The sequence below is a fragment of the Miniopterus schreibersii genome (genome assembly GCF_964146895.1).
Source record: "Miniopterus schreibersii genome assembly, chromosome: 4".
In the NCBI taxonomy this organism is placed as follows: Eukaryota; Metazoa; Chordata; class Mammalia; order Chiroptera; family Miniopteridae; genus Miniopterus; species Miniopterus schreibersii.
Genome location: NC_138105.1, coordinates 74,404,085 through 74,429,651, shown reverse-complemented (window position 1 = coordinate 74,429,651; position 25,567 = coordinate 74,404,085). Strand labels below are relative to the sequence as shown.

The following is a 25,567-nucleotide window of genomic DNA, read 5'->3' as shown; positions in this document are numbered from 1 at the left end:
TGCCTCGTCTCCGCCTTTTTCAGCTAGTCGATCCGCTCCCCGAGTGACCAAGGGTGACTGCGAGCGAGGTAAAGTCCAAAGGCAAACAGGTGCGCGGCGGCGACGTCTCTGCCACTTTTTCCAGGATGTTCTGTGTTATCGCCGCCCTCCGACAGTGAAATTTTTTCGCCTCCGGGGCGTCCACCTTGAAGAAGCGGGAAGCGCGCCTGTGGGAGAGGGCGCGGTAGCGGCCGCGTGCGCTTGCGCACCAGGGCGCGGCTTGGACCTGCGCCTGCGCGGCGCGGCGCTGCGGAGACCGTTGGCTTATTTGCATGACCCCGCCTCGCGCGGCGGCGGAGGCGGTGGCTGAGCCTCAGTCATCGGCGGGGGCGACTCTGCACTCGGTGGGCTTGGGGTGAGGCCCGGGCCTGGGCGTTGTCGGTGGGTGGGCCCCAGGGTCGGGGGGCTCGGGCTCGGCCCCAAGCGGGCCCCTGGTCCCTGCCATTGCGCCGCGGGCTAGGCCTTCGGGCTACAAGATGACCGCGTCCCCAGTGGATCGGCCTGGTGGGGCGGTCTGCGGCCTCTCGGGCCCGACGCCCCCTTTTCTTCGTCCTCCGAGGCCGGGAGCAGGTCGGCCTCACCCACAGGGGTTCATTCGTTCCCGCGCTCATTCATTCATCCCGACCCCGGAGAGACCTTTCTCGTAAGACGATCACGGAGGCCGGGTGCTGTATCCGGCCCTTTGCCATTTTTAACGGGTTCAGTCCCTACAGCAGCCCCCACCATTAGCTGCCCATTCCATAGATGGTCAAAACGGAGGTACAGAAAGGTTAGGTCGTTTCATTTGGTCCTGGGCCGCCTGGCCTGAGGACCTTCCCTTTGCCAGTAGAGAAAAGGGCCGCCCTAGGAAAACGGCTAAACGATGGAAAAGGAGGTGATGGTTATCAGGAAGACTGTAAGGCAGGAGCAAGCTTGGGTCTTGGGTTGGAGGTTTCAAGTTGGAAGGAATATCTTGGTGGTTAAGGACTGGCCGCCACAGGATTCCTCAGTGTTGCTTCTTTCTGAGTCCTTTTCTATTTAGTTTTCAGGCTTTGTCCCCACAGGTTTCAGCCCTGGATCGTTGACCTTGCCTGAGTCACTTAGCCTGCAGCTCGCATTTCCTCTTCTGTTTAATGTCATTCACAACAGGACCCACTTCACTGGATTGTTGCAAGTAAAGGAGATCATGGGAGTCCCTTCCCTACACAATTAGCTCATTGTTACTAGTCAGGGATTCCTCCAGCAGGCTTCTTTCTAAGGGGAGTTGTTTCTTAGAGCCTTTTGGCTCTGTTTGGGAAATGGGAACAGTCACATCTTTCCTAACTACCATGTAAGAGGGTTATGCTCCCATTCCCCTACACTGTTATGTTCAGTTATGTGTTACTTCTTGCAGTCCTCCAGCAACCCAAGGAGGTAAGGACTTTTTTCATAGAACTTTTAAAGGAATTCTGAGGAAATGGGCTCAAAGAAGCAAAATAACTTGCCCAAGATCACCATGCTCATCTTGCTCCCCCTCAGCCAACACCTGTGAGCTTCCTGAGAGCAGAGGCCCCTTGAAATAATACAACCTTTCTCTGAAGTAGTGTACTGGATTATGAATTATCATTACTTTGAGGATTAGATGAAATAGAGAACCAGCTCTCTGAGCATTAGTTGTCGTTCTTAGTGTTTTTTCTCCTCTGACTACAGGTTAGAGAAACATGGCAGCAAGGCGAATTGCGCAGGAGACTTTTGATGCCGTATTACAAGAAAAAGCTAACCGATATCACATGGACCCCAGTGGTGAAGCTGTAGGTGAAGCTCTGCAATTTAAAGCTCAAGGTAAAGTGCTTAATTGGGGGCCAGTGGGGTGGGGGGTAGTAGGGCATTTAGGGTCAGAGCAGGAGGATTTCAGTCCCTTTGGCAAACTATGTAACTCTTCTGATGCTACATTCCTTATTTGTTAAAGGGAGATGAAGTATTCTCTGGGTTTGCGTATTAAATCACTGTGTAGAAGAAGATACTGTCATTACCTGGAGCTTCTTCTCCCCCAAAACCCTCTCCTACCTACAAAAAGGTTGTTGAATCAATCTTTTGGCTGTATCCCCACCACCACTACCCAGGTTTGAGCTCTTTTCAGTTCTGACTTGGATTATTTCAGTAATCTCCTCCCGAATGGTCTCTCAGCTTCTGGCTTCATTCCTTTCAAATCTGCCCTGACTACAGATCTATTAATGCCAACCTTGCTGGGCCAAGGCCCTGCTTGGACTCTTGGGGCTTCCTGCTTCATGCAGGAGCATCAGGTAACAGTGATGTGTGCAAGACTGGAGGGTGGGGCAAGAAGCTATGGAGCTACTGAGAATAGACCATGCCTGAAAACATTTCCCTTTGGAGAATTTTGAAACACCATTCCAGCAGAATAAAAAACGGTGCTTACACAGATTACAGGATGACATGGAGGTCCCTTACTACCACGCACTAGGCTCCCAACCCTTACTCTTTGCCTTGGGCTTTATGTTTCAGTAATTCTGTGCCACCTGTCTGTGCTTTGAATCCCTTCTCATCCCAGCTCTGCCTGGTTGATTCCCTCAGGCACTAAGACTCAGTTCACAGGTGCCTTCCCCCAGGAAGCCCCAGCAGATCTTGAGGTTGATTTGGTTGCCCTTCCCGGCCTCAGGGAAGTACATTGTTGGCTCACTCCTCTGCTGTGGACTGGTTTCCTTCAGGACTCATCGCTGGGCCTGTGCTATTTGCTGCTACACAGCCCCTGAGCCAGCCTTGGCATGGAGGAGGGGTTCTTAGCATTGAATGAATGAGTCTTAAGTGCTTGCAGTAGGGATAACTGTTGTTACATGTTTTTGACCTGGAGACCAGGTGATTGAGTTTTCAAAAATTATATGAGTAGTGCACAGAAACGTACCTGTTATAAAAGATTGGAAGACTTGAGAAATAGTTAAGAGTAAAATGTAAAAGTCTTCTTAGCTGCCTACTTAACCCTCAGAAGTAACCGTATTTATGGTGATCTGTGCATCCTTCAATTCTTTTAGCAATATATAATCCTCAATACTTATGTACTTATATATATATACACACAGAGAGACACATACTTACATGTACATATGTATGCATGTATATGTACATAGGGTATCCCAAAAATGTATATGCACACTTTAAATAATTATAGAGGCAGTGTTTATTAAAATACATTTCATTTTCAAAAATAAGCTATCAGCTGTTAAAGTGTGTATACATTTTTTTGGGACACCCTGTATATGGAGACATAAATCTTGGTCTCTATCTAGAGACTCAAACACCAATATGTACATTGCTATCTTAAGAAAGTTTCGGGAGGGGTGAACTGGGAACCAAGCAGGATGCTAGATGATTCTAGAACCATCTCTTTGTCACAGAGCTGCATGGTTCATCAGTTGGACTTTGTCTCTGTTCTACTCTGCACTTTTCTGATGCCTTGGTTTACAAGGCTTCAGAAAATCCTGTTGTGCAGAAACAAGCTACCACTCTATCTCAAATGCTACCTCCCTCACCACACCATCAGTAGTCATCAATACCTAGGTTATCCCAATGGACTTCTTGCTGGAACATCCACATTTGTTTTCATCCCTTTTGGTATCGTCTTCACAGTAGCCAGTGAGATTATCTCTCTGCTCTGAGCCCATCTGTGGCTTTCCATTTTACTCAGACTATTCCAGTATTCCTTTGAGGACCAGACTTAACCTCATACTTTCCTTCCATCCACATCTCCCTAAATTTGCTGCACATTAGAATCATCTGGGGACCTTTTAAAAACCCTGATGCCTAGCCTGGCCAGCATGGCTCAGCAGTTGAGCATCAACCCACGAATCGGGGTGAGGGTTTGATCCCTGGTCAGGGCACATGACTGAGTTGTGGGCTCAGTCCCCCAGTGGGGGGCATGCAGGAGGCAGCCAATCAACGACTCTCATCATTGATGTTTCTATCTCTTCCTTCCTCCCTCTCCCTTCCTCTCTCGTAAATCAATAAAAACATTTAATTAATAAATAAATAAAAATTAGAAAAAATAAAATGCACTCAGGCAGATAAAGTGCTCCAGCTGGCTGGTAACCTGTGAACCGTCCATTTGCACCCTCTTGTCTAAAGTACCTTTGTGTTTCCTTTTGGATTATTTCAGATCTTATAAGGACACTGCCAAGAGTCAGAGCAGATATGTATGATGACATTCACAGTGACAGCAGATATACTCTGGGCGGATCCGTAGCTCACTCTCGAGATGCTGGAAGAGAAGGCCTGAGAGGTGATGTGTTTCCAGGACCTTCCTTCAGATCAAACAACCCTTCTGTAAATGAAGACAATTACTTTCGCAAAGAATGTGGCCGGGATCTAGAATTTTCCCACCCTGATTCCCGAGAGCAGGTCTTTGGCCACCGGAAATTGGGACATTTCCGTTCTCCGGACTGGAAATTTACACTCCGTGGCTCTTGGGAACAAGACTTTGGCCACCCAGTTTCTCAAGAATCATCCTGGTCACAGGAGTATAATTTTGGGCCTTCTTCACTACTAGGGGACTTTGGGTCCTCTAGGCTGATTGAGAAAGAGTGTTTGGAAAAAGAGAGTCGGGATTACGACGTGGACCGTCCAGGGGAGGCAGACTCTGTGCTCAGGGGCAGTGGCCAAGTCCAGGGCAGAGGCCGAGGTCTAAACATTGTTGATCAGGAGGGTGCCCTCCTAGGAAAGGGGGAGTCTCAGGGCCTGCTTACACCTAAAGGGGGGGTCGGGAAACTTGTCACGCTGAGGAGTATGAGCACAAAAAAAGTACCCACTATAAATCGTATTACTCCCAAAACTCAGGGCACTAACCAAATCCAGAAAACCACCCCAAGTTCTGATGTGACCCTAGGTACAAACCCAGGGACGGAAGATATCCAATTCCCCCCTCAGAAAATCCCTCTGGGGCTCAATCTGAAGGACATTCGTCTCCCAAGAAGAAAGATGAGTTTTGACCTCATTGATAAGTCCGATGTTTTTTCAAGATTTGGGATAGAAATAATCAAATGGGCAGGATTCCACACCATAAAAGATGATGTTAAATTTTCCCAGCTTTTCCAGACTCTCTTTGAACTTGAAACTGAAACCTGTGCTAAAATGCTTGCCTCATTTAAATGCTCCTTAAAACCAGAGCACAGAGATTTTTGCTTTTTTACTATCAAATTTTTAAAGCACTCTGCTTTGAAAACACCCAGAGTTGATAATGAGTTTTTAAACATGCTTTTAGACAAAGGTGCTGTGAAGACCAAAAATTGCTTTTTTGAAGTCATAAAGCCCTTTGACAAGTACATAATGAGGCTTCAAGACCGGCTTCTAAAGAGTGTCACGCCTCTGCTCATGGCCTGCAATGCCTATGAACTGAGTGTCAAAATGAAGACCCTAAGTAACCCCCTGGACTTGGCTGTTGCCCTGGAGACCACCAATTCTCTCTGCCGGAAGTCTTTGGCCCTTTTGGGACAGACATTCTCCTTGGCTTCTTCTTTCCGGCAAGAGAAAATATTAGAAGCTGTCGGCCTCCAAGATATAGCTCCCTCTCCTGCCGCATTTCCAAACTTTGAGGACTCCACTCTGTTTGGGAGAGAGTATATAGATCACCTGAAGGCCTGGCTGGTCAGTAGTGGGTGTCCACTCCAAGTCAAGAAAGCCGAACCTGAGCCAACTCAAGATGAGAAAACGGTTCTTCCTACCAAACCTGAAATTCAGGCCAAGGCTCTGAGTGGTCTAAGTGATGGTAAGGAAAGCAGCAAAAGTTTCTACTTGTTGTGACTTGTTTCTTTTTCGTGTGTTTTTTTCCCGTTGTAATATTTCTGACTCTCTTTGACATTTTTACAAAAAATTCTTTAGCCAACTGAAAACAAATCAGAATTTTAGCAGAAAACTCGCATTGGCCTGTGTACATGCCTGTCTGCCGTTCATTCCATAAGCATGTATGAGGAATCTTCCATTTACCGCAGAAGTCCTTAGACACTCCTTTGGGAATCTGATGAAAAGCCACAGCCCTTGCCACAAAAATGCACATATATTTTGAACAATTTTGCCTGTGCGTTTGGGGGATTTCTACCGTCCTGCAGCCAAAGTTAAGAAACCCTGTTCCTACTGCCGCTGTCCCCCCTTGGGTATTCCTAGAAGGAAAAGTAAATGCTTGGCACTGTCTCTAAGCAGACCCCTATGCTCCTGAGGGAAAGAAATCACCAGCCCCTCCTGTGCTGGGATGAAGGGAACATAAAGAGGTCCCAGCCTGGGGAGTTGGGAATGCCAAAGGGAGGCCGTACTTGAGCTATTTTGAGGAATTGACAGGGATCAACCAGGTTGATCCAGGTGACAATCACCCACTCACTTTTCTAGACTGGCTAAAGGTCGACATCACTTAGGTACCCCTGGTAACCTGTAGTTAACAGTTGGCTTATGGAGAGGTGCAGGCCAATGAGGAGGTAATAGACACGATTTGCTGTTGGGTGTTCCTTGTCCCTCTCCCTTAGCTCCCAGGATGACTGCTCTCAGCCCAAACCTCCCAGGGCTCATGCTCATAGGTAGTGGTCATGTCCTCTTTCCTCCTGACATGGTTTTCCACTTCCATTGCCCCAACCCAGTGGGGAAGTCTCATTTGTTCCTGAATCTCTTCACTCCTCTACACCCTTGTGGAACCCCAACTGCACTAGTACTGGTAGGGCCCACCGCAGGTGGGCAGCCACAGCTACTCCCAGAGAGGAAGCCTTCCAGAAGCAGCTCAGGGTTGAAGTGGGCCCCTTCTTCTGCATACCCCCCAGAGCAGTGGAGGAGAAAGTTAATGTAACAATGATACTGGAGGGAAAAAGTCCCTATAATCTAAAGTTGCCCACCACTGTTCCCTCGTGCTAGTAGACAGGTGGGCCTGCCTGTGTAGCCTGCTATACTGAAAATACTACCACCTACTCTTTGACAGGATTGTCAAAGGCCCTTCCTGTGTTTTTTTGGTTTTGTGTTTGCTTTTTTTTTAAGCCTCACAAGAGGATATATTTTCCATTGATTTTCAGAGAAGAGTGGAAGGGAGGGAAGAGGGGGAGAAACATCGATGTGAGAGAGACACATTGACTTGGTTGTCTCCCGGCCAGGATCGAACCTGCAACCAAGGTGCATGCCCTTGACCGGAAATCGAACTCTCAACCCTTGGGCAGATGCTCTAACCACTGAGCAAAACTGGCCAGTCTTTCCTGTGTTTTTACAGCTCTCACTGCATCATGATATTGACCCAACATAAATGATCTCATCTTTCCCTTGATGTTATACTCATTGCCTTTTACTACAAGCTTCTGAGGCTGAGCAAAGCTAGGGTCCCTTGTAATTGGCATCTGTAAGCCTCCACTATCTGGACAGCAGGTGGACAGCACCAGCACTGCCCCAGCACTGCTTTCATTATAGTATGTTGGAATCGCTGGGATGACATCTTGGGTTAAATTTGTTGATTATTACTATTTTAATTTTAATTTTAAAATCCTCTTTTAAAAGGATATAGTGTCAGAGAAGGATTGCTGGGACCCACTTTCTGGCCCTTGCTATGGTCATTTTCTCTGGAGATGGTTGCAGTGACCCACAAATTGCATTTGTTTCTGAAAGCTGCCTATTTTAGGCCTCTTATTTTTCTGTAAAATCATATAAAGTTAGCAATTCTGTAAAATGAAACCCAATAACAAAAAGAAAGGAAAACAATTTCAAAAGGGAAATACTTGCAAAAACATGACAATTGAAAGATTGACTTATCCTGTGTAAAGAGCTCCTACTGATGTTTAAATAAACTCAAAGTTACAACTCAGACATAGGCAAGAACAGGACAGTGCAGTTACTCCACAGAACAAACTGGAAAACCTCTCCAGTTCAAGGGTGGCTTTTATTGAATGAGGGAACGAATAGACCATTCTGTGCTATTAAAACTGGCAAATATCAGAAAACTAAACAATCTTTATTGTTATTTGAGGACACAGATTTTCTTCCGTTTCTGGTGGCATTTTAAATTATAGCCATATTGGAGGAAATTCGCACTTTAAAAAATGTTGTCATGCATTCAGCAAATATTTCTGTGAACACCTACTTTGGGACCATTGACTTTTTTAATTGGGAAATTTTTCTTTGTAAGTTTATATATGTATGTTTTCTGATTATGGAACACATGTATGTTTGTATTTTGTAGATACAACACAAAGAGAATGAAATCCTGATAAATCTACCACCTATAGATAACATCTGTTAACTTTCTGGTATATTTTCTTTTTTTTCTATGTTTCCATATTTATGTATCTTTTCTTCCCTCCTTCCTATTGGGAATCACAACCTAGACAAATGTTCTACATGTTTTATACCTAAATACATGCTATATCTTTATATTTTCTCCTTAATATTGTGAACATTTAAGTTAAGTGACACACGAGAAGTGGTATGGAGTGCTACATACCATTTCCTTTGGTAGAATATATACACACATTACTCTGTATTGTCATTGTAAGCCTGTGACTGTTTTTGTCCTGGTGGTTATGCTGTTAGAGCTTTTGGGAGGATATTTTAACACTCTACTTTCCTCTTATCAATGCCGTTCTCTCATGAATGAGGATTTCGGTTGCTGGTGCCTGCTTAGGCTTCATCCTAAGCCCCTGACTCTGTCCTGGTCTTCCAGGCACCATGTGGCCCAGTGTTTCTGAGAAAAGCCCTTTTGTATGTTCCAGCCATCCCCCAGCGAGCAGATCACAAAGTGGTGGACACCATCGACCAGCTGGTCACACGTGTCGTTGGAGGCAGCCTGTCTCCTAAAGAGAGAGCTCTTCTCAAGGAGGACCCTGCTTACTGGTAGGTCTTTAAATATCAGCCCTCCGAATCCCTCCCATAGAGCACACAGCAACATTTATGTTGCTCTGATGGTATCCAGAGCAGAGGGTGAGGTGTTTGTTTTGAGCAGTGGTGTTGACCAGTGGGAAGAGCATAAGAGTGAATCAGGTTGACGTGGGTTCAAGCACCACCCCTGCTGCAGACCTGCCCTGTGACCCTCTCTCGTCCAGTCTTAGAAGTCTGCGTCCCTGCTATGCTGGCTTAAGGATGAGCTAAGATGTGCCTGCAAAGAATGTAAGATGAGGGATATCTCATAGCAGCTGTTTGTGATTTATTGCTACTATTTGTTAACTGTCTTCGTTTTGCTTTATTGCCTCTTCACATGAATAGAACTTTTTAAAATTAAAGTTTTCATCATAGAATACTTATTAGAGTAACTAATATAGTTGAAAGGTCACTGAGCACCCACCATTTGAAGAGTGTCACCTTTTGAATATGAAATTCAGGAGCAATGGCCTTCGTGTGCTGGTAGCAAAATGCTTCCATGGCTCCAGGTAACTGGTTTATATAGCTAAGCCTCCAGGAGCTATGAAGTCCTTCATGGCTGCTGATGCTGCAAATGGAGGAGGATTCTACCAGTGCTCAAAGCTCCTGGTTGCCCTGCAGTCACTCTGGGCAAAACATGACCTGGGACCCGCTCTGGGCCCTCAGTGGAACCTCGGACAGTAGAGAAGCCATCATGTAGAAAGGATTTGCGGAAGTGTATTTGCAGCAATGATTTGGTCATGCTGGTGTTTTAGCAATGTCCCACTGTACCTGTTTTGTTATATAGGTTTTTGTCTGATGACAGTAGTCTGGAATATAAATATTACAAGCTAAAACTGGCAGAAGCACAGCGGATAAGCCAGACCACACCAGGAGTGGGTCAGAAGCCAATGGCTGCAGAGTGTGCAGTCCGGGCCATGCTGTATGCGCGGGCGGTCCAGAGCCTCAAGAAGAGGCTCCTCCCAGGGCGGCGACGGGGGCTGCTCCGAGCTCCAGGGCTCCAGGGTTGGAAGGTGAGGAGAGCAACCACTGGGACCCAGACCCTCCTCTCCTCGGGCACCAGGCTGAAACACCACACCCGGCAAGCTCCAGGCTCCTTGCAGGAAAAGCCAACCCAGCCAGATGGAAATGATGCCACCAAGGACTGCCCACCAGATCCTGCCGGGCCATCTCAGGACCTCAGCTCAGAAGCTGCAGGCCCATCCTCCAAGCCAGCAGGAGTGGACATATCCGAAGCCCCTCAGAGTTCCTCTCCCTGCTTGTCTGCTGATGGTGGGTGCTCGCTCCTGTCTCCCTCCTCTGGGACCCAGCCCTGAATATCCAATCTCCAGGGGTCTCTGCAGAGTTGGACTGGCCTCAGTGGTCTGGGCAGTGGGCAGTAGTAATGGGGACCTGGTGAGGATTGGTGCACAAGATGGTGCTTTCTCTCCTCTTGCTTCCTCGAGGGGGGCAGCCTGAGAGTTCTGTTGCACTCTTCTTCCTGTCCTGAGGAGCTAACTCGGGTTGCTGCCCAGTGACTGTACCTCCCTGCAGGGTCCTACTGCTGACCACCAGGTCATGCTGTGTGCCTGTGTCTGGGGCTTTGAGCTCCTTGATCCATTTCTCTTTGTTTTTGCCTGCTCTACATTCCATAGGGCTGCCCTGTTCTTGTTCTGCCTCTTCTCCCCAGGTCTCCTTGTTCCCTCCTCAGGGTTAGCTGACCTGCAGTTTCTTCTGAAGTTACCAACTTAACCTCTCTGTGTCTCCTAGCTATTACCTTCTGCTTTTGCAACAGGCCTGCCCCTGACCAGTGCTTCCCACTCAGCACTAGGTGGGAATGTAGAGGGGGGAAAAATCTATCCAGCTGCTGCTGCAGAATGAGCAGCTATTGCTGCAGAACGAGCAGCTCCAAACTGTGGCTTCACACAGGAGCTATGTCTGATTGGGCCTGCACATGTGTTAGTAGGCAGCAGCTGGTTGTCTGAGGCTGGTTGTCCAAGGCTGGTTGAGGTGATATGGGTGACTGGGCCATGTGGCTGTCACCTCCCAGCAGCCAGCTGGGGTGGGTTCACCTGAGGTTGGTGTGAGGCCTTCGGGAGAGACAGTGAAGGTGCTTGAGGCCTCTGAGCCCCAGGCTCAGCACTTCTACCACATCTGTTGGCTAGCAGGAATGTTGGGGCTAGTCCCAGTTCAGGGGAGAGGAGAGTCCACCTCTATTGGACAGAGCTACAGAGTCACATGGCAAAAGGCAAATATGTAGGAGGGGGACATGAGGGACTTTCTGTAATTAGTATTCACAGTCCCATGATGTCCATATGGGAAGTGGCAGCTCATACATGTGACAGTTGCTTTGTTTTGTAGTTGACTCGAAGACTATGGAGACTGCAGAGAAACTGGCCAAATTTGTTGCTCAGGTGGGACCAGAGATTGAACAATTCAGCATAGAAAACAGCACCGACAACCCTGACCTGTGGTACGTACCTATCACACCCTTCTGGTTTGAGTGTGTTCACCCCACAAGTGTCCTGAGAGCCCAAAGGGTGGCCTGGCAGACACTCTCCTGCCCCAGGGGTCATGCCGGGATAAGTTATGACTTGACTTCTGTTGAGCTCAGGGCTGGGAGGGAGGAGTGTCTGTTCTGGGATTGGAGGGGATGAGGAAAAGCTCAGAGGGACATTTAAGCTGGATTCAGAGGCCAAGTAGGAGTTCTCCACGGGAGGGGAGATAGTGACCTGAGCAGAGGCCGAACAGTAGTGAATGAGGGAGGGTGCATCCTCACCCAAAAGCCTGGGGAGGAGAGGAGGGCACTGCCCCCTGCTCACACTGGCTGCTGTGGGCTGATGAGAATTTGCTCCTCGTGGAGTGATGGTGGTCCCTGGTCTAAGTGTGGGCAGCAAGCACTTTTATGCAGTGACAGCCTGGCACCCTTGGGCTGGGAGAAGCACCAGTACCCTCCCTGTTACTTAGACTCAATACCACACAGTCAGGAAGTAGCTCTGCCTCCGGGATGCAGGTTCTCCTCCTTCAGGGTTCCCATTACTGAGCCATAACTCTGTTGGGCTCCCATCATAGCTGGTGGGGAGTGTGTAGGGAGCAGGGGGTTTTCATGCTGTGTACATTTGTATCCTGCAGCCTGTTGGGGCTCTGGACCATTGCCCTGCTCCCAGCATGCTGCAGAATTGTGCCTTAGTCTAATAAAGAATACAGTTAAAAACTTCACATTTTCTAGTGCATGTCTTAGACCCAGTGGTGACTGAGCATGCTCTTCTAGCTTGTTTGGGACCTTGACTGGGCACCGCACTGGGGTACCCTCTGCTTCTTGGGAGACCCAGACCAGCTGCCTAGAGCACTGATGGCTTTGCAAATGCTCTGCCTGGTTCTGCCTTTTACAGGCCTGATGACCTCAGGAACTGCCACCTGCAGGTCTCAAAGTGGGGCTGCCTGTGGCATGTGAGATCTTGCCCTGGCAGGGCTAGGCAAGGGGGACAGCTTAGTACAGGGAAGCTGGGAGTGTTTTATTAGTCCTTTTTTTTTTTTTGGTTAATCCTCACCAGAGGATATTTTTTCATTGATTTTTAGAGAGAGTAGAAGGGAAGGAAAGGGAGAGAAAGAGAGAAACATCAATGTGAGAGACACACATCGATTGGTTGCTTCCCGTACGCACCCTGTCCAGGGCCAGGGATTGAAGCTGCAACCCAGGTATGTGCCCTTGACCAGGAATCATACCCCCAATCCTTTGTTGCATGAGCCGATGCTCTAACCAATGAGCAACACAGGCCAGGACTTTCGTCAGTCCTCCTTTTCCCTCCATGAAAACTAAAGTTTGCAAAAAAACTCTGCATCATCCTGGGCACTTGGTACCGCTAGGGTTTGGGGTTATTCCTTACCCTCCGTGCAGCCTTTTTTGAGCAATGTTCCTCAGAGGGTGCTGTCCCCTCCTTACCCACACTGAGAGTCCTGGATCCTACAGCAACATCAGGTGGGATAATGTGTTCTGTCTCCCAATGCTCATAAAATAGTTTGAAACTCACTGTACTGGGCAAGGCCAAGATACCCTTGGGTTTCTTTTTCCTTGAAAGAATTATATATCTGATGTGCTCAGCAGTTATTTGAGTTGATTCATTTTGCATGTGTGTCTGTGTCATCAATTTGACACAAGTCAGGTCCACTTGTTTCTGTGGATATTCAGTTTTAAGGCCTTTTTTTCCTTTTTTTTATTTAAATTTTTTTTTAATCCTCACCCAGGGACATGCTTTTTATTTATTTATTTATTTATTTATTTATTTATTTATTTTATTTATTTTTTTGAGAGAGCAAGAGAGAGGAAAACATGGAGAGGGAACCATCAGTAGGTTGCCTCCTGAACACATCCTGACCAGGGTTCGAACCTGCAACCTAGGTATGTACCATGACCTGGAATTGAACCTGCATCCTTTTAGTGTATGGGACGACACTCCAACCATCTGAACCACCCAGCCAGGGCATTTTTTATTTAATTTTTAAAATAAGTACAGCATTTGCATGGTTGTAAAAATTATAAAAGGTAAGCTGAGAGAAGTAGGACCACTGTACGTTACTCGCCCATTTACTGTTGACAGTATTTGAAGTGTTTTCATTTGGGGGTTATTATAGATAAAGCTGCTGTGAGCATACATGTATAAGGACCTCTGTGGACACCTGCTTTTATTTCTCAGATAAATACCGAGGAAGGGAAGGGCTGGCTCCCATTGTGGGTCCACATTTAACTTTTGAGAAAACTGCCAAACTTCCTTTCCAAGTGACTCCATCATTTTGCCTTTTCAGCAGCCTGGGTGAGAGTTCCATTCCTCCCTGCCTCACCAGCACTTGCTAGTGTCCGTCTTTTTAATGTCCCAGTGCCAGGAGGGGGAGGGGGTATCCCACTGTGGTTCTCACTTCTGAGGACTAATGGTGTTGAGCATCTTCCAGTGTGCTTGTGTGCTTTCTGTATTTCTTTAGTGAAGCGTCTCTTCAGGTCTTCAGCCCTTTTTTTTAAATTGGGTTGTTTGTTTACTTGGTAATGAATTTTGAGAGCTCACTGTGTATTCTTGATACCAGTCCTTTATCAGAAGTGTGATTTGCAGACATTTTCTCCCAGTCCGTGACTTGTCTTCTCATTCCAGCAATGTCTTTTGGAGGGTAGAAGTTCTTCATTTTTGTCCTTTCCTCTGTTGGGTTTTTTGGGTTCTTTCTTGATTTTTAAGAGCTCTTATCTGTGATGTAGTTGTATATATTTCCTTCTTATTTTGATGTTTTTCTTTCACTTTGTGTATGGGTTCTGCAGTACAGAAATGTATTCAAATTTCTCCATTTTTTTCTTTTATTACCCCTGCATACTGAGTCATAATAAGAAAGAATCTCCCCACACTCAGGTTATATAGACATTTATGTATTTTCTTACGTAACTTGTACATCTTGGTTTTTACATTTAGATCCCCGATCTGTGTGGAGTCACTTGGGAGCAGGGGGTGTGGCATGGATCCAATTTAAATATTTTTCTTAAAAGCTTTCCAGTTGTCCCAGCACCATTTGTTGAAAAGATTGTCTTTTTTGGAGAGATTTGAAACACATCAGATGTTGTGTTTCTGGCTCTTTTTTTGGTCTGCCTGTTCATCTATTCATATTATTTTATTAGTTTCAGGTGTGTAGCATATTATTTTATTAGTTTCAGGTGTATAGCATAGTAGTTAGACATTTATGTAACTTACAAAGTGATCCCCCAATAATTCTGGTACCCAACTGGCACCATACATAGTTATTAAAATATTATTGACGGTAGTCCTGATGCTGTGCTTTACATCCCTGTGACTAATTTGCAACTACCAACTTGTACTTCTTAATCTCAGTACCACGCTATTTTAACTGTAGAGGCATCACACACCTTGTAATGTCTGGTGGAGCTTGTTCAGAGTTCTTCCAGATGTTTTTGCGTATTTATTTTTCTGTACGGACTTTAGAATAATCTTGTCCAGATCCAGAAACAAATGATGCTTTTATTGAGATACTTTTAGGCATTAATACGTTAACTAGGGAAGAACTGACGTTTTCATGAGGTCGAGTTGTCTTGTCCAGGAACAAGAGCTGTCTTTCCTTTAGTCCAAGTGTATTTTGTATCTTCAGGCATGTTTTGGTTTTTCACACCAGCCAAACCCCCTCCCCACCCCCCCAGCTATGACTATAGGTCTAGGTGGTCCTCAGACTCAGATTTCAGAGAGGCTTTATTGCCATCATGTTTACATAGGTTCTCTGCAGGACGTGAGGCAGGAGGTTCTGTGGGTGACGCACTTCCTCCATCTTGTACCTGGATATGTGAGAGAGACCCTAGAGTCACAGAGAGCACTCAGAGGTCCAGAGGGCCAGTAACATCACTAGAAAGGGATGAGTGAGGCCAGGTCGGATCTCCAGGCTGTGTTAGAGCTCATTCCAGCACATTCCCTGGTCATCCCCGCATACTTTGTTCCTCCACCTCCCTCCCCTGAAAAGCAATTAGGCCTCACATTCTGGCTTCTCAGACTTTCTATCTCATTGCAAAGCTGCACCATCGGCCATAACTGGTAGAAAGAGGTCAGGTAATTCACTCCTTTGCCCCACTCCCAGCTTCATCGGGTCCATTCAGACAGTTTGAGCAAATAAGAATGTTCAGAGAACTGTCTGGGTAACCAGTGTGTATCATCTTTATCCCAGGTTTCTACATGACCAAAATAGCTCAGCTTTCAAATTCTATCGAAAGAAGGTATTTGAACTGTGCCCGTCGATTTGTTTTACGTCACCTCCGCTGAACCTCCACGCCAGTGAGAGCGCTCTAGAGCCCATGGGAGGGGAAGGAGTGTTTGCAGATGAGCCTCCTCAGCAGGAGGCAGAGCTGGAGAGCCTAGAGGCGATGCCTGAGGAGGAGGAGGACGAGGATGAGGAGGAGGAGGACGAGGACGAGGAGGCCCTTGCTCCTGGAGGGCCCTCCAGGGCTGCAGGAGGGGCTGCCAGGTCCGAGGACTCCGCGGGCAGCCCCCCCACCGATGGCCTTCCAAGTGAGGCGGCCGAGGATGGCCCAGCTGGCGCGCCTGCCCTGTCACAGGCCTGCTTTCCCCGGAAGAGGGTCAGCAGCAAATCATTGAAGGTCGGCATGATTCCAGCTCCCAAAAGGCTGTGTCTCATCCAAGAGCCCAAAGGTGAGCGTCGGTATTGGCACAGAGCCCTGCATAGTCTTCCGTTTAGCATTTGAGGAGGAGTTAGCGGTACTTGGTTGTGGAAACAGGTGGAGACATTGCCTGCCTGTTTTGAAGAAGTTGCTGACCCTCAGCCACAAGATAATCAGCAGGCCCCTGTCACCTTCCCACCTCTGATTCCAACTGCCAACCTGGACATTACCTCCCAAATCCTCCTCAACATAGGGTTCTTTGGTCTTGTGTTTTTTTAACCTAACACAGTCCTAGTGGTTTTATATACCACTGCAAATGTTTGTGTGAAACTCACTTTTCCAGTTGGTCTAATGATAGCACCCTGAAGAGACGCTACCAAGTAGTCTGTGGCTTCTAGTATCCCACATATTGCTCAGGGTCTCCATTATTGCTCAGATTCCAGCAGGGTAGCCTTGACTATGGAGGGGACTGGCCCGGGTCATCTCAGCCATTTCCTGCCCATGGCCTTGGGGGTTGCCCAGCCTTCTGAACCAAGGAAGGCCTAGGGTATAGTGACACTTCCCTAGTGACAGTGAGGTGGGAGGAGATGGGACAGGCTGGTCTCGTGCAGCCATTAGCAGGAGTCTTGTGCTCTGTGGAGGCCATCGCTTGCTCTCCTGTGTGGAGGGTTAAGGTCCTTGAGGTACAATTTACCAACAACAAAATGCACCCCTTTCAAGTGAACAGTTTAAGGAGTTTTGGCAAATGTGTACAGGCATGAACCCACCAATACAGTGAAGCTGGAGCCTGTCCCCAGAAAGTGTCTACAGACCCCTCTCTTACCTGGCCCCAGCAACCACTTACTGTTTTCTGGCCTTGCCTTTTCTAGGCTCAGTAAGTGGAATTGTATCATGTGTGGCCTTTTGATGGGCTGGTCACGGCCCAGGCTAATCCTCATACCGCTACCCATCCAAGTGTCTGCAAAGCCAAGCCTGGGCCATGCTTCAAGTGTGGAACTGATGCTGTGATACCTGCATGTAAGGTGGTGGTAGTGGTGAACAGTGCCCTGTCATTTGTCACCTGTGTTATTCTACATCATTGAGACTGTCACATTTACACCCAGCAGTGTTAAATATAGTTTAACAGTTCCACAGTTTGTGTTTGGAAACTTTGGTGTTGCAATGGATTGCTAACTGTTCTACTGAACTCTTACTACAGATGGTGGTAGCATATCAGAATACTTAAGTAAGTCCTTCATGGGGGAAAGTGGAGTCCTTTCTATTTCAGAAGCTCTCAGTTCATGGATTGAGTGGTTGATGAGACAAAACAAGTCCTGCTGATCTCCCCTTCATCACCAAATAATAATAGTAATAATATGATTTGGAGCTTTGTTTTTGCTGGAAAGTTCTATGTGGACTTTAATTCTTTATCAGTAGGATAGTAATAGTGATGCTGGACAGCATACATAGCATTGCAGATTGTTTGTGAAGCAAAGTGTAGTCCTGTGGTCAGGAAACATGATCCATACATTTGGTCCTTCATTGTAAACATGGGCATCTTATGTTTAAGGAGATTCCCTATTGGCAGGGGGCCCTCAGTTGAGCCCACGTGTTCAGCCTCTGTGCTGCATAGTCACACGGTTCCTGAGAGGAGCCAGGCCAAGCAGCTGGCCTTATGCAGGTCATAGCAACCTTCTGTCAGCAGAGGGCCTTTAGCCAAAATTGTAGCACTCTCATTTTCTTTCAGAAATATGGGGAAAACGCATATAGTGTATGTATGTATATATATTTCTTTTGTGTTCCAGTTCACGAACCAGTTCGCATTGCCTATGACAGGCCTCGGGGTCGACCTGTGTCCAAAAAGAAGGTGAGTGTGACTCTTTGTGAGTCCTTGTGTGATGTAGTTAGTTGGAATTTGTCATAGTCTCAAAGGACACTATGGCTTGTGATTAAGCTGTACTTATACTTCAGACTGAGTATGAATATACAAAGCACAAGTGCCTTTTCTCTCCAGCAGCTTTTAAAAACAAACTGTTTAGCTTTGTCCAAAGCACAGAAGGGTAATCCATTTAACAGATAATTGAGACCTGATATGTACAATGGAATGGAGAGATGAACAAGTATTGTCTCTATCCTCAAGCGATTCAGATTTAGTAGACTGTAATGTGTTGTTGTTTTTTATTTTTTTCTTAATCCTCACCTGAGGACATGAGCATGCTTTAGAGAGAGGAAGGGGGAGAGAGAGAGAGAAACATCGATGTGAGAGAGGGATATTGATCGGTTGCCTTCCATACATGCCCCAACCAGGAATTGAACTGATAACCTTTCAGTGCACAGGACGATGCTCAACAAACTGAGCCACTCCGGCCGAGCTGTAATGTGGTTTAAAAAACCATTACACAGAGCGTGTGTATTAATTATATGGTTCGCACCTCCTATGCATCAGGCCCCATGTGTCCACCCTGAGGCAGCAGTGAGCAGGGCCGAAATGTGTATGACTAGGTCATATGGGAATACTGTGGATACAGAGAAGGAGTTTGACAGGGAATAAGGTGGGGTCAGAGTACCATTTAAGCAGGAGAGCCTGGAAGAAGTCCCAGGGTAGTCATGGATCAACAGGGAGCTCTTTGGGCCCAAGCGGAGTGATGAGGATGGCAAGGTGAGGAAGTAGAGGTGGTGGGGACTCGGGTCACATAGGCCTGTAGACAGAAGCACTATGGCCCTTCTCTGGGAGAGGCCCTTGGGGACCTGTGGTGGGGTTTGGGTGGAAGACGTGTGGCCACTGTGGTTGCTGTGTTGAGAGCAGCCTGTGGGGTAGAGGCTGGGTAGAGCGGAGGACAGGAGGGGTGAAGGTCGACCTGGTGGAACTCGCAGATGAATTGGATGTGGAACAGCGAAAGCCACCCCAGGGTGGTTAGCCCGGGCAGTTAGGAGGATGAAGCTGCCATTTGCTGAACTGGGGAGCCCCTGTGAGGAGCAGGTTATCAGAAGATGGAGTTGAATTCCAGATGGCCAGGTGAAATCATCCAGGACACATGGAGGCACTACAGGTACCTAGAAGTCAGAGAGGTGAGTGAGGAGCTGGGAGTCTCTGCTGATGTCCCTGCTGGCAGTAAGGAAAAGCCAATGCAGTGGCCTCCAATGTGTCAGACCATTTCCGAGTACACCACATAAGCCTCAGCAGCCAGATGAAGCATCACTCTGACCCCAACTACAGCAGGAGGAAGTGCCTTTCTGCACCCAGAGCTCGTGGTCCTGCTGGTACACTCAGTTTTAGGCTGAGCCAGCACCCAGGTGCCCATCTGGTAGCCTGGGTGAGGGTGCAGCCTGGTGAGGGGGGCAGCTGGGTTTAGGCTCAGGCTGGCACCTAATCTTGGTGTATAACTCCTGAGCCTCCTCCATCTATACATCTGTTATATGGAGCAGTCACACCTACCCTGCAAGTAGGAGATACCTTGAGGATTAAGTGAAATGCATGTTAACCCTGTGTGCATCGTGTGTCCTGCAGACATGGTCTGTCCTTGGGGCAACTGCAGGCAGGGAAGAAGTCTTGCCTGCAGCTCTATGTGCCACCTTAGCCCAAGGAAACTGAATAGGGTGACTCTGACATAGATTTAATGCTTATGAGATCTTCCCAGGCCCAATTGACCCCTGTTCTTCCCATTGCTCCCACCAAGTGCTTTTTTTTTTTTTTTTTAATATATCTTTATTGATTTCAGAGAAAGGAAGGGAGAAGGAGAGAGAGATAGAAACATCAATGATGAAAGAGTCATTGATCAGGTGCCTCCTGCACGCCTCCAACTGGGGATCGAGCCCGCAACCCGGGCATGTGCCCTGACCAGGAATCGAACCCCAATCTCCTAGATCCTAGGTTGATGCTCAACCGCTGAGCCACACCTGGCCGGGCACCAAGTGCTTTCTTAAATCGGGGAAGGCCTGCCATTTGGGGACCCTCAGCCAGCCTTTGCCCTGCCTTCCCCACCATCCATTCACCTTAGCTGTTCTTTTCTGGGCCTGGGAGGGCATGATAGGCACCTCTTGTCATCTTAGTAGCAGGCTCCATTTCCTCTGTTCTTAGGTCACTTCCTGATGGTAGGAGGCACCCTCAGGGCTAGCAGCTCCTGCCCATCGTTCCCCTGGCTTTCCCCTTGTCTTCAGCCTGTGCACATCTCTCCTGCACTCCTGTTTGTCCCTTCTTCCTACCCCAGCCAACAGCAAGGTCCTCCTACCTTTGCATCCCTCCTTACATGCCCTGTAGATGGACCTTGACCCACCATCCTGCCAACACCCCCTTGCCTCCCAGCTCTTCCGGATTCATTTAATAATTCATGCACACGCTTAAACACGCACGCACACACTGCTTCATACCTCAGGGTGTACTTCCTTCCTGTTAATGGACTCTCAGTGCCTCTCTAGGGTGAGAACTAGGGAGATGACCATGACTTGAACATGAGTGTCTGGGGTATCAGTGGGTGTCAGTGCTGGACCATGCTGGAGACCCTCACTTTGGGCACTTTGCTGCAACCCACATGCTGCACTCTGCTCTCTCCTCAGAAACCCAAGGACTTTGACTTTGCCCAGCAAAAGCTGACTGATAAGAACCTGGGGTTCCAGATGCTGCAGAAGATGGGCTGGAAAGAAGGCCACGGCCTGGGCTCCTGTGGGAAGGGCATCAGGGAGCCCGTTGGCATGTATGTAGCAGGCACTTCGGGCTGGGGAGGGGGGTACAGTGTTGTGTCTGTGCCTAGAAGAAGAGGCTTTCTTTGGAATTGTGGTCCTAAGTTCTTTCACCTACAGCCTAATTCTTGGTTGCCCTCATGGTGAACATAGTTTAAAGTTAGAAGTTTTTTGGTGTATGTGGGGATTGTTTTGTTTTGTTTTTTGTTTTTAGCAAAGGGAGTCTTCAGATGAGATGAGAAGCAGACATTTCCATAGGCAAGTGTTCACCTGGCTCTTTGCTGTGCTTGTGCAGACTATTTAAATGGATTCTTGGCCCCTGGCATGTTGGCCACATTGTCATAAAAGCTGAGTGGTGATTCTGAGTAGTTGTACCAAGAAGCACCTTCCTTTTCTGGGAACCCATATGCAGCCCTGCCTGGGTGGAACCTGGCCCAGAATTGGCTAAGCCCATTAACACCCAGCAGACATTTATTTCACTTATAACTGAGTTTAGCACCTGGGGGGGGTTGGGACTTTCTGCTATAATCTGGGCTCCTGAGCACCTGCACTGTGGGGGTCACAGTGCACTTTCCCTCTCCTTTGCTGTCATTGTGGTGCATCCCACATACTCTCGTCCACTCTGACTGCTCAAGCCATTTCCAGTCTCTTAGTCGCCAGGACTGGGTGTGGGTGTGGCTAATTCTCCATTTTGCTCCTTAGGGGTACGGCCTCCGAAGGGGAGGGGTTGGGAGCCGACGGGCAGGAGCACAAGGAAGACACGTTTGACGTCTTCCGTCAGAGGATGATGCAGATGTACAGGCACAAAAGGGCCAACAAATAGGTATGTGCACGAGCTGGCATGTTGGGCATCCTGTCTAAGCTGGCATTTTGATACGCAGCGACGGCTCCTCCCGAAAAGTTGGAGTTTCCCACACCCCAAACTACTAAAAAAAAAAAATCAAAAAATTCTTTGAGGGAAACAAAAGGAGTCTTTGGATGTGGATGTTGTCCTCCCTCTAACCTTCCAGGTTTGGCTGAAGGAATGAGTACCACACTCGCCAAGCACAACTGCACGGGGCCTGCCTGCGAGGCCTCAGCCCAGGGCTCCCAGGCTGCCATAGGGGTGGCCTTGCATCCCACAAGTGTAAGGGTGACCTGGAAGCTGGCTGCAGAGGACAGTTTCCCTCTCTGAGGGCCTTCAAATCCTTTTCCTTCTGAAGGACCTTGGCCCTGTGAATATCCTCATCTTTCTCCTCTCCTTTTAGTTTCCCTTCCCACCCATAATTTCCAGCTCAGTTTTGAACAAAATCGTTCTCTCCTTGAATAGATGAAAACCATTGGTGAGAAAGATAAGCCTTGAAGCAACAATTACTCTAAAAACGCCACTTCTGCCCCGGATCCACCCTGGAGCCAGAGCCCAAGTCAGTTCGGTGTGTACATGAAAAACAAATGTCTCTGCAGTTTCTGGTGCAGAGGTTCTGCTGGCTTTTCTTTGTCTTAAAGAAAAAAGAATGCCCCATTTCTAACCTGCTTTTGCCTTTCCTCCTCTTCCAAGTGCTTTGGGCAGCAAGTTCCCTCCCAGTCTTTCCTGGTTCTATCAGAAGGTGGTGCTGCCCTGGCACGTTGCTCTCCAGAAGTGTTCTGTTAGCAAACTTGATGCTGAAATGATTACCAATTGTGTCTTCTTATTGTTTCCAGAATTTAAACGGGATGTAATCTGTACTCTGGCACCACAGCCTGTCGGTGGGAGCACTGAAGTTCTGAACAAGTGGAGATACTTGATTCCATGAATGTGTTATTTATGGAGTCTCATCTCTTAAATGCATCCCAAGAGATTTAACAAAATTTAACAACAGTATAACACAGCTGTATTCAGTGGAGAGTAGTCACTACACTGATGAAACTTTCCCCAACTTTATAATTCTCTTTAGAATTCACAAAGAAAGCTACAGTTTTTTCTTTTTAAACCACATAGGAAGTTTCCTACAAAGAGGTGGGGGTAAACTCTTCAAGACTGTTCATTTTTTTGTATGTGTGGCAGTGGAAATAATTGTTTTGTTAGGGCCCTTTTACAGAACAGGAAGGATCCTCTTGGGGTGGGCTCCATAGCTGTTTGCTATTTCAAGGCGTATGATTGCCACCTCTTCCAGCTTCTCCCAGTGCTTTGCAACTACATGTTAAATTCTCAGGCTGTGGTAATCTCAACCCTTCTTTCTAAAACAGCAGTGTTGAAGTTTTAAATATATGCTAAATTCTAGACAACTTGGTCGTACTGATAGTACAGGCTTGAGGAACACAGCAGTAAGTTACCTTGTCAGCTGCTTGTACTGGCTGTCAAGAAATCCTTTCTTTCTCAGAGCATAGACCTCCCAGCTACAGTCCTGCTTCTTTGGTACTCTTATCTGTTTGTCCTGCCATTCACCATGTCTTCTTACCTACCTGGGTCCATCTCTCTTCGTGTCAGGTATAGCCCCCAGATATCTGCCTACTTCTGATCACTTCTATTGCTTTGGCACCAGCAGATCTTCATAGCTGTGGCAATGCTGGTGGTCCTCCAGCAGAGGTGAACCAGCCTGCAAGAGTGGTGTAGTTTGGGAGAACCACACCTGTGGAAGTTCATCTTCTACTCCTCTCTTTCCTAGTCCTTCCATCAGCCTTCCATGTTGGCTGTGGGTTGGGCCACAAGATGGAACTCTGAGAACAGGGCCTTGGGCACCCATGGTACCTGTTGGTCACAAAGTACCTGTTGGCCTGAGTGAGACGTGCATCCCCCAGCACATTTTCTCACTCTTTCTCTTTGAGCATAGTTCTGAATGTCACATTCGCTCTGTCCTAGTGTGTTCATTCTTGGCTTTCTCTACTTTTATTCACAAGTAAAATGCTTTAGGAATTCCCAGGATGAGAATCCTGTCCCCACAGCCTCATGCCACTCCTCCTCCTGGGGACATCCCAGTTTGAGCTGACATTGTTTGTGAGCCTTTGGCAAATATTAAAGGAAACATCTACGTCTTGAGCCTGCAAAGTCTTTTGAGCACTTAAGTGACATTTCTCCTGTGGAGTCAACGTTGAGGCGTTGGAGGTACAGGGGTGGAGCATGGTGGTATGTCCTGTGCCAGCTGCTGGCCCTCTGGGCCACCTTGCTCTCTCAGCAGAGGCCGCTCTGCAGGGAACTTGTGAGTGTGTGTGCGGGTATGTGGCCTTGTCAAAGTCACAGCGTCTTTTCTGTCATTCTAGTTCCAGGGTCTCCCCCGTGAGGACAACAGGCATCCGGAAAGTGCTATCTCACCACTTTGGGTGCTTACTGTCTCTGGCTTGTTTCCATCACTGGAAATCAAATAGAGAATTTTAGTGTTTTTGGTCCTTGGTAAAACCTAGAAGACGTTTGTGATGTTATAAAATGGAAGTTTTGTTTTTGTTTTTGTTTTGTTTTTTAATCGAAGAAGTTGTGAATGTTAATCATTTAGCAGTTGCAATAAATGTAGAGGAACTCAACCTTCCATGGTCTCCATTGATGTATTTATAAAATCAGGCCAGTTGGGGATGCATGGTAGATATGGTGCCTACATGGAACCAGATCATAAACACCCTGCCTCAGGGCATGTCCTCTGCCTGCCAGGGTGGGAGCCTGGTCAATAACCGGGAAAGCCCAGAAGGTGCCAATAGCAGGTAGTGATTAGGACCCCGTATGGGGGGGAGGGGGGTGCTGGGAACAGAAACCCACCTTTGAGAGGGTGTCGTGACTTGGGAGCCCTGCCTTAGCTACCCATGACTGCCTGCCCCCCGCAAGGCTTTGCTGCTCCCAGGGTTGGGGTTCCAGCTGCCAGAGATAGACCAAGGCACAGCTAGGCCTCCCTTTGACCAAGAAGCCAAACTGTGGGTGTCTCCAAAGTTCCTTGCTGTTCCTATGTACTGTCAGCCTGTGTCTGAATTCTTCTACCAGCTACCCCTGGCCCTTTAGGTTGGGAGAGAAGCTAAAGATCACAGCAGTTAGGTGAGCCCAGCACATATGGGCCTGTAGGGCCTCCACCTGAACATGGCATGACAGGCAGGAGCCAGGCTGTTGACTAACCCAGAGCACCAGGGAGACTGGGAAGGGTTGGGGCAGGGATCTGTTGGCAGATTAGAGGGGGACAGATGAGACAAGGCTCCTTAGGAAGCTGATGTGGGACCCCTGAGCCTTCCTTCTCCCCACTGTGTGCTACACTCAGGAATGGTAGGGGCCCATTTGACCATAATGGGAGCTAATGTCAGCCCAAAACCTCCCACACATTTGCCTTCATCTTCACCAGAACCTGAGAGGTGGATGTGTGATGTGGCCCTTAGTGCCACACCCTGGAAAGTCAGCCACAACCTCCAATTACCCACCCACTTTGGGCAGATTGGAGGTGGGGGGTGAGCAGCAGTTGGAATTGCTCTCCAGTAGCCCCCCAGCTCCCTTTTCACCAGCAGACTGGTGAAGATCACTTAGAGGAGGACATGTGGTATGGAGTCTTCAGCCTGAGACATGGCCCAGGCTTTGACCTCAGGCTGGTCATTCCACCTCAGGCCTCAGTTTCCCCTGCCATCTGGAAAAAGGATTTCTTCCAGTTCAGAAGGTAAAATTTCCTCTGCTACCTTGTAATTTAGGGCTGAATGGGACCTAAATATGCCACTCCTTGTGCCCTTCTCCCCAGCCTCCTCTCCTGGAAGCCTTTTGGATGCCCCAGGGCTCTCTGAGAAGCAGAGGGTGCTGCTGGAAAGGCTCTAGTCTTCTATTTTGTTTTGGGTGTGTGTGGTTTTTTTGTTTTCACACTTTTATTGGGGGCCACAGGGGAGGAGGCCTGTCAGTGGAGGTGCTCACAGTTTCTTCAGTTACTCCAATTTGGGCCCTAAGAGTCCTGGGGACGGCTGGGTATGTCAAGCATGTTTCCATCATCTCGG

The 25,567-nt window shown here is 47.8% G+C and overlaps 1 protein-coding gene across 6 annotated transcripts; it reads left to right on the top strand.

Annotated features, from left to right (window-relative positions):
- Positions 1–269: 269 nt before the first annotated feature.
- On the top strand, positions 270–24,144 carry SUGP2 (SURP and G-patch domain containing 2). Of its 6 annotated transcripts, XR_013998765.1 has the most exons (12): positions 312–394; positions 1,708–1,839; positions 4,166–5,770; positions 8,733–8,853; positions 9,665–10,149; positions 11,218–11,329; positions 15,559–16,040; positions 17,794–17,855; positions 20,543–20,679; positions 21,368–21,488; positions 21,975–22,077; positions 22,346–24,144. XR_013998765.1 is itself a non-coding variant. In XM_081136535.1 (11 exons), exons 2-10 carry the CDS (start codon positions 1,719–1,721, stop codon positions 21,486–21,488), a joined length of 3,246 nt encoding a protein of 1,081 aa, XP_080992661.1. In that variant the 5' UTR covers positions 270–394; positions 1,708–1,718; the 3' UTR covers positions 23,882–24,144. The 6 variants fall into 6 exon arrangements, 5 of the variants coding, with proteins under 5 accessions (XP_080992661.1, XP_080992663.1, XP_080992665.1 ...); XM_081136535.1 differs by lacking the exon at positions 21,975–22,077 and having other exon boundaries at positions 270–394; positions 23,882–24,144; XM_081136537.1 differs by lacking the exon at positions 21,975–22,077 and having other exon boundaries at positions 286–383; positions 23,882–24,144.
- Positions 24,145–25,567: the final 1,423 nt, after the last annotated feature.

Bases quoted from the DNA above. Each gene is read 5' to 3' on its own strand.
- SUGP2 (XM_081136535.1), top strand. From the start codon at position 1,719: ATGGCAGCAAGGCGAATTGCGCAGGAGACTTTTGATGCCGTATTACAA. The intron at 8,854-9,664 runs GTAGGTCTTTAA...TTTGTTATATAG, and splicing joins AAGGAGGACCCTGCTTACTG to GTTTTTGTCTGATGACAGTA. The intron at 20,680-21,367 runs GTATGTAGCAGG...TTTGCTCCTTAG, and splicing joins ATCAGGGAGCCCGTTGGCAT to GGGTACGGCCTCCGAAGGGG.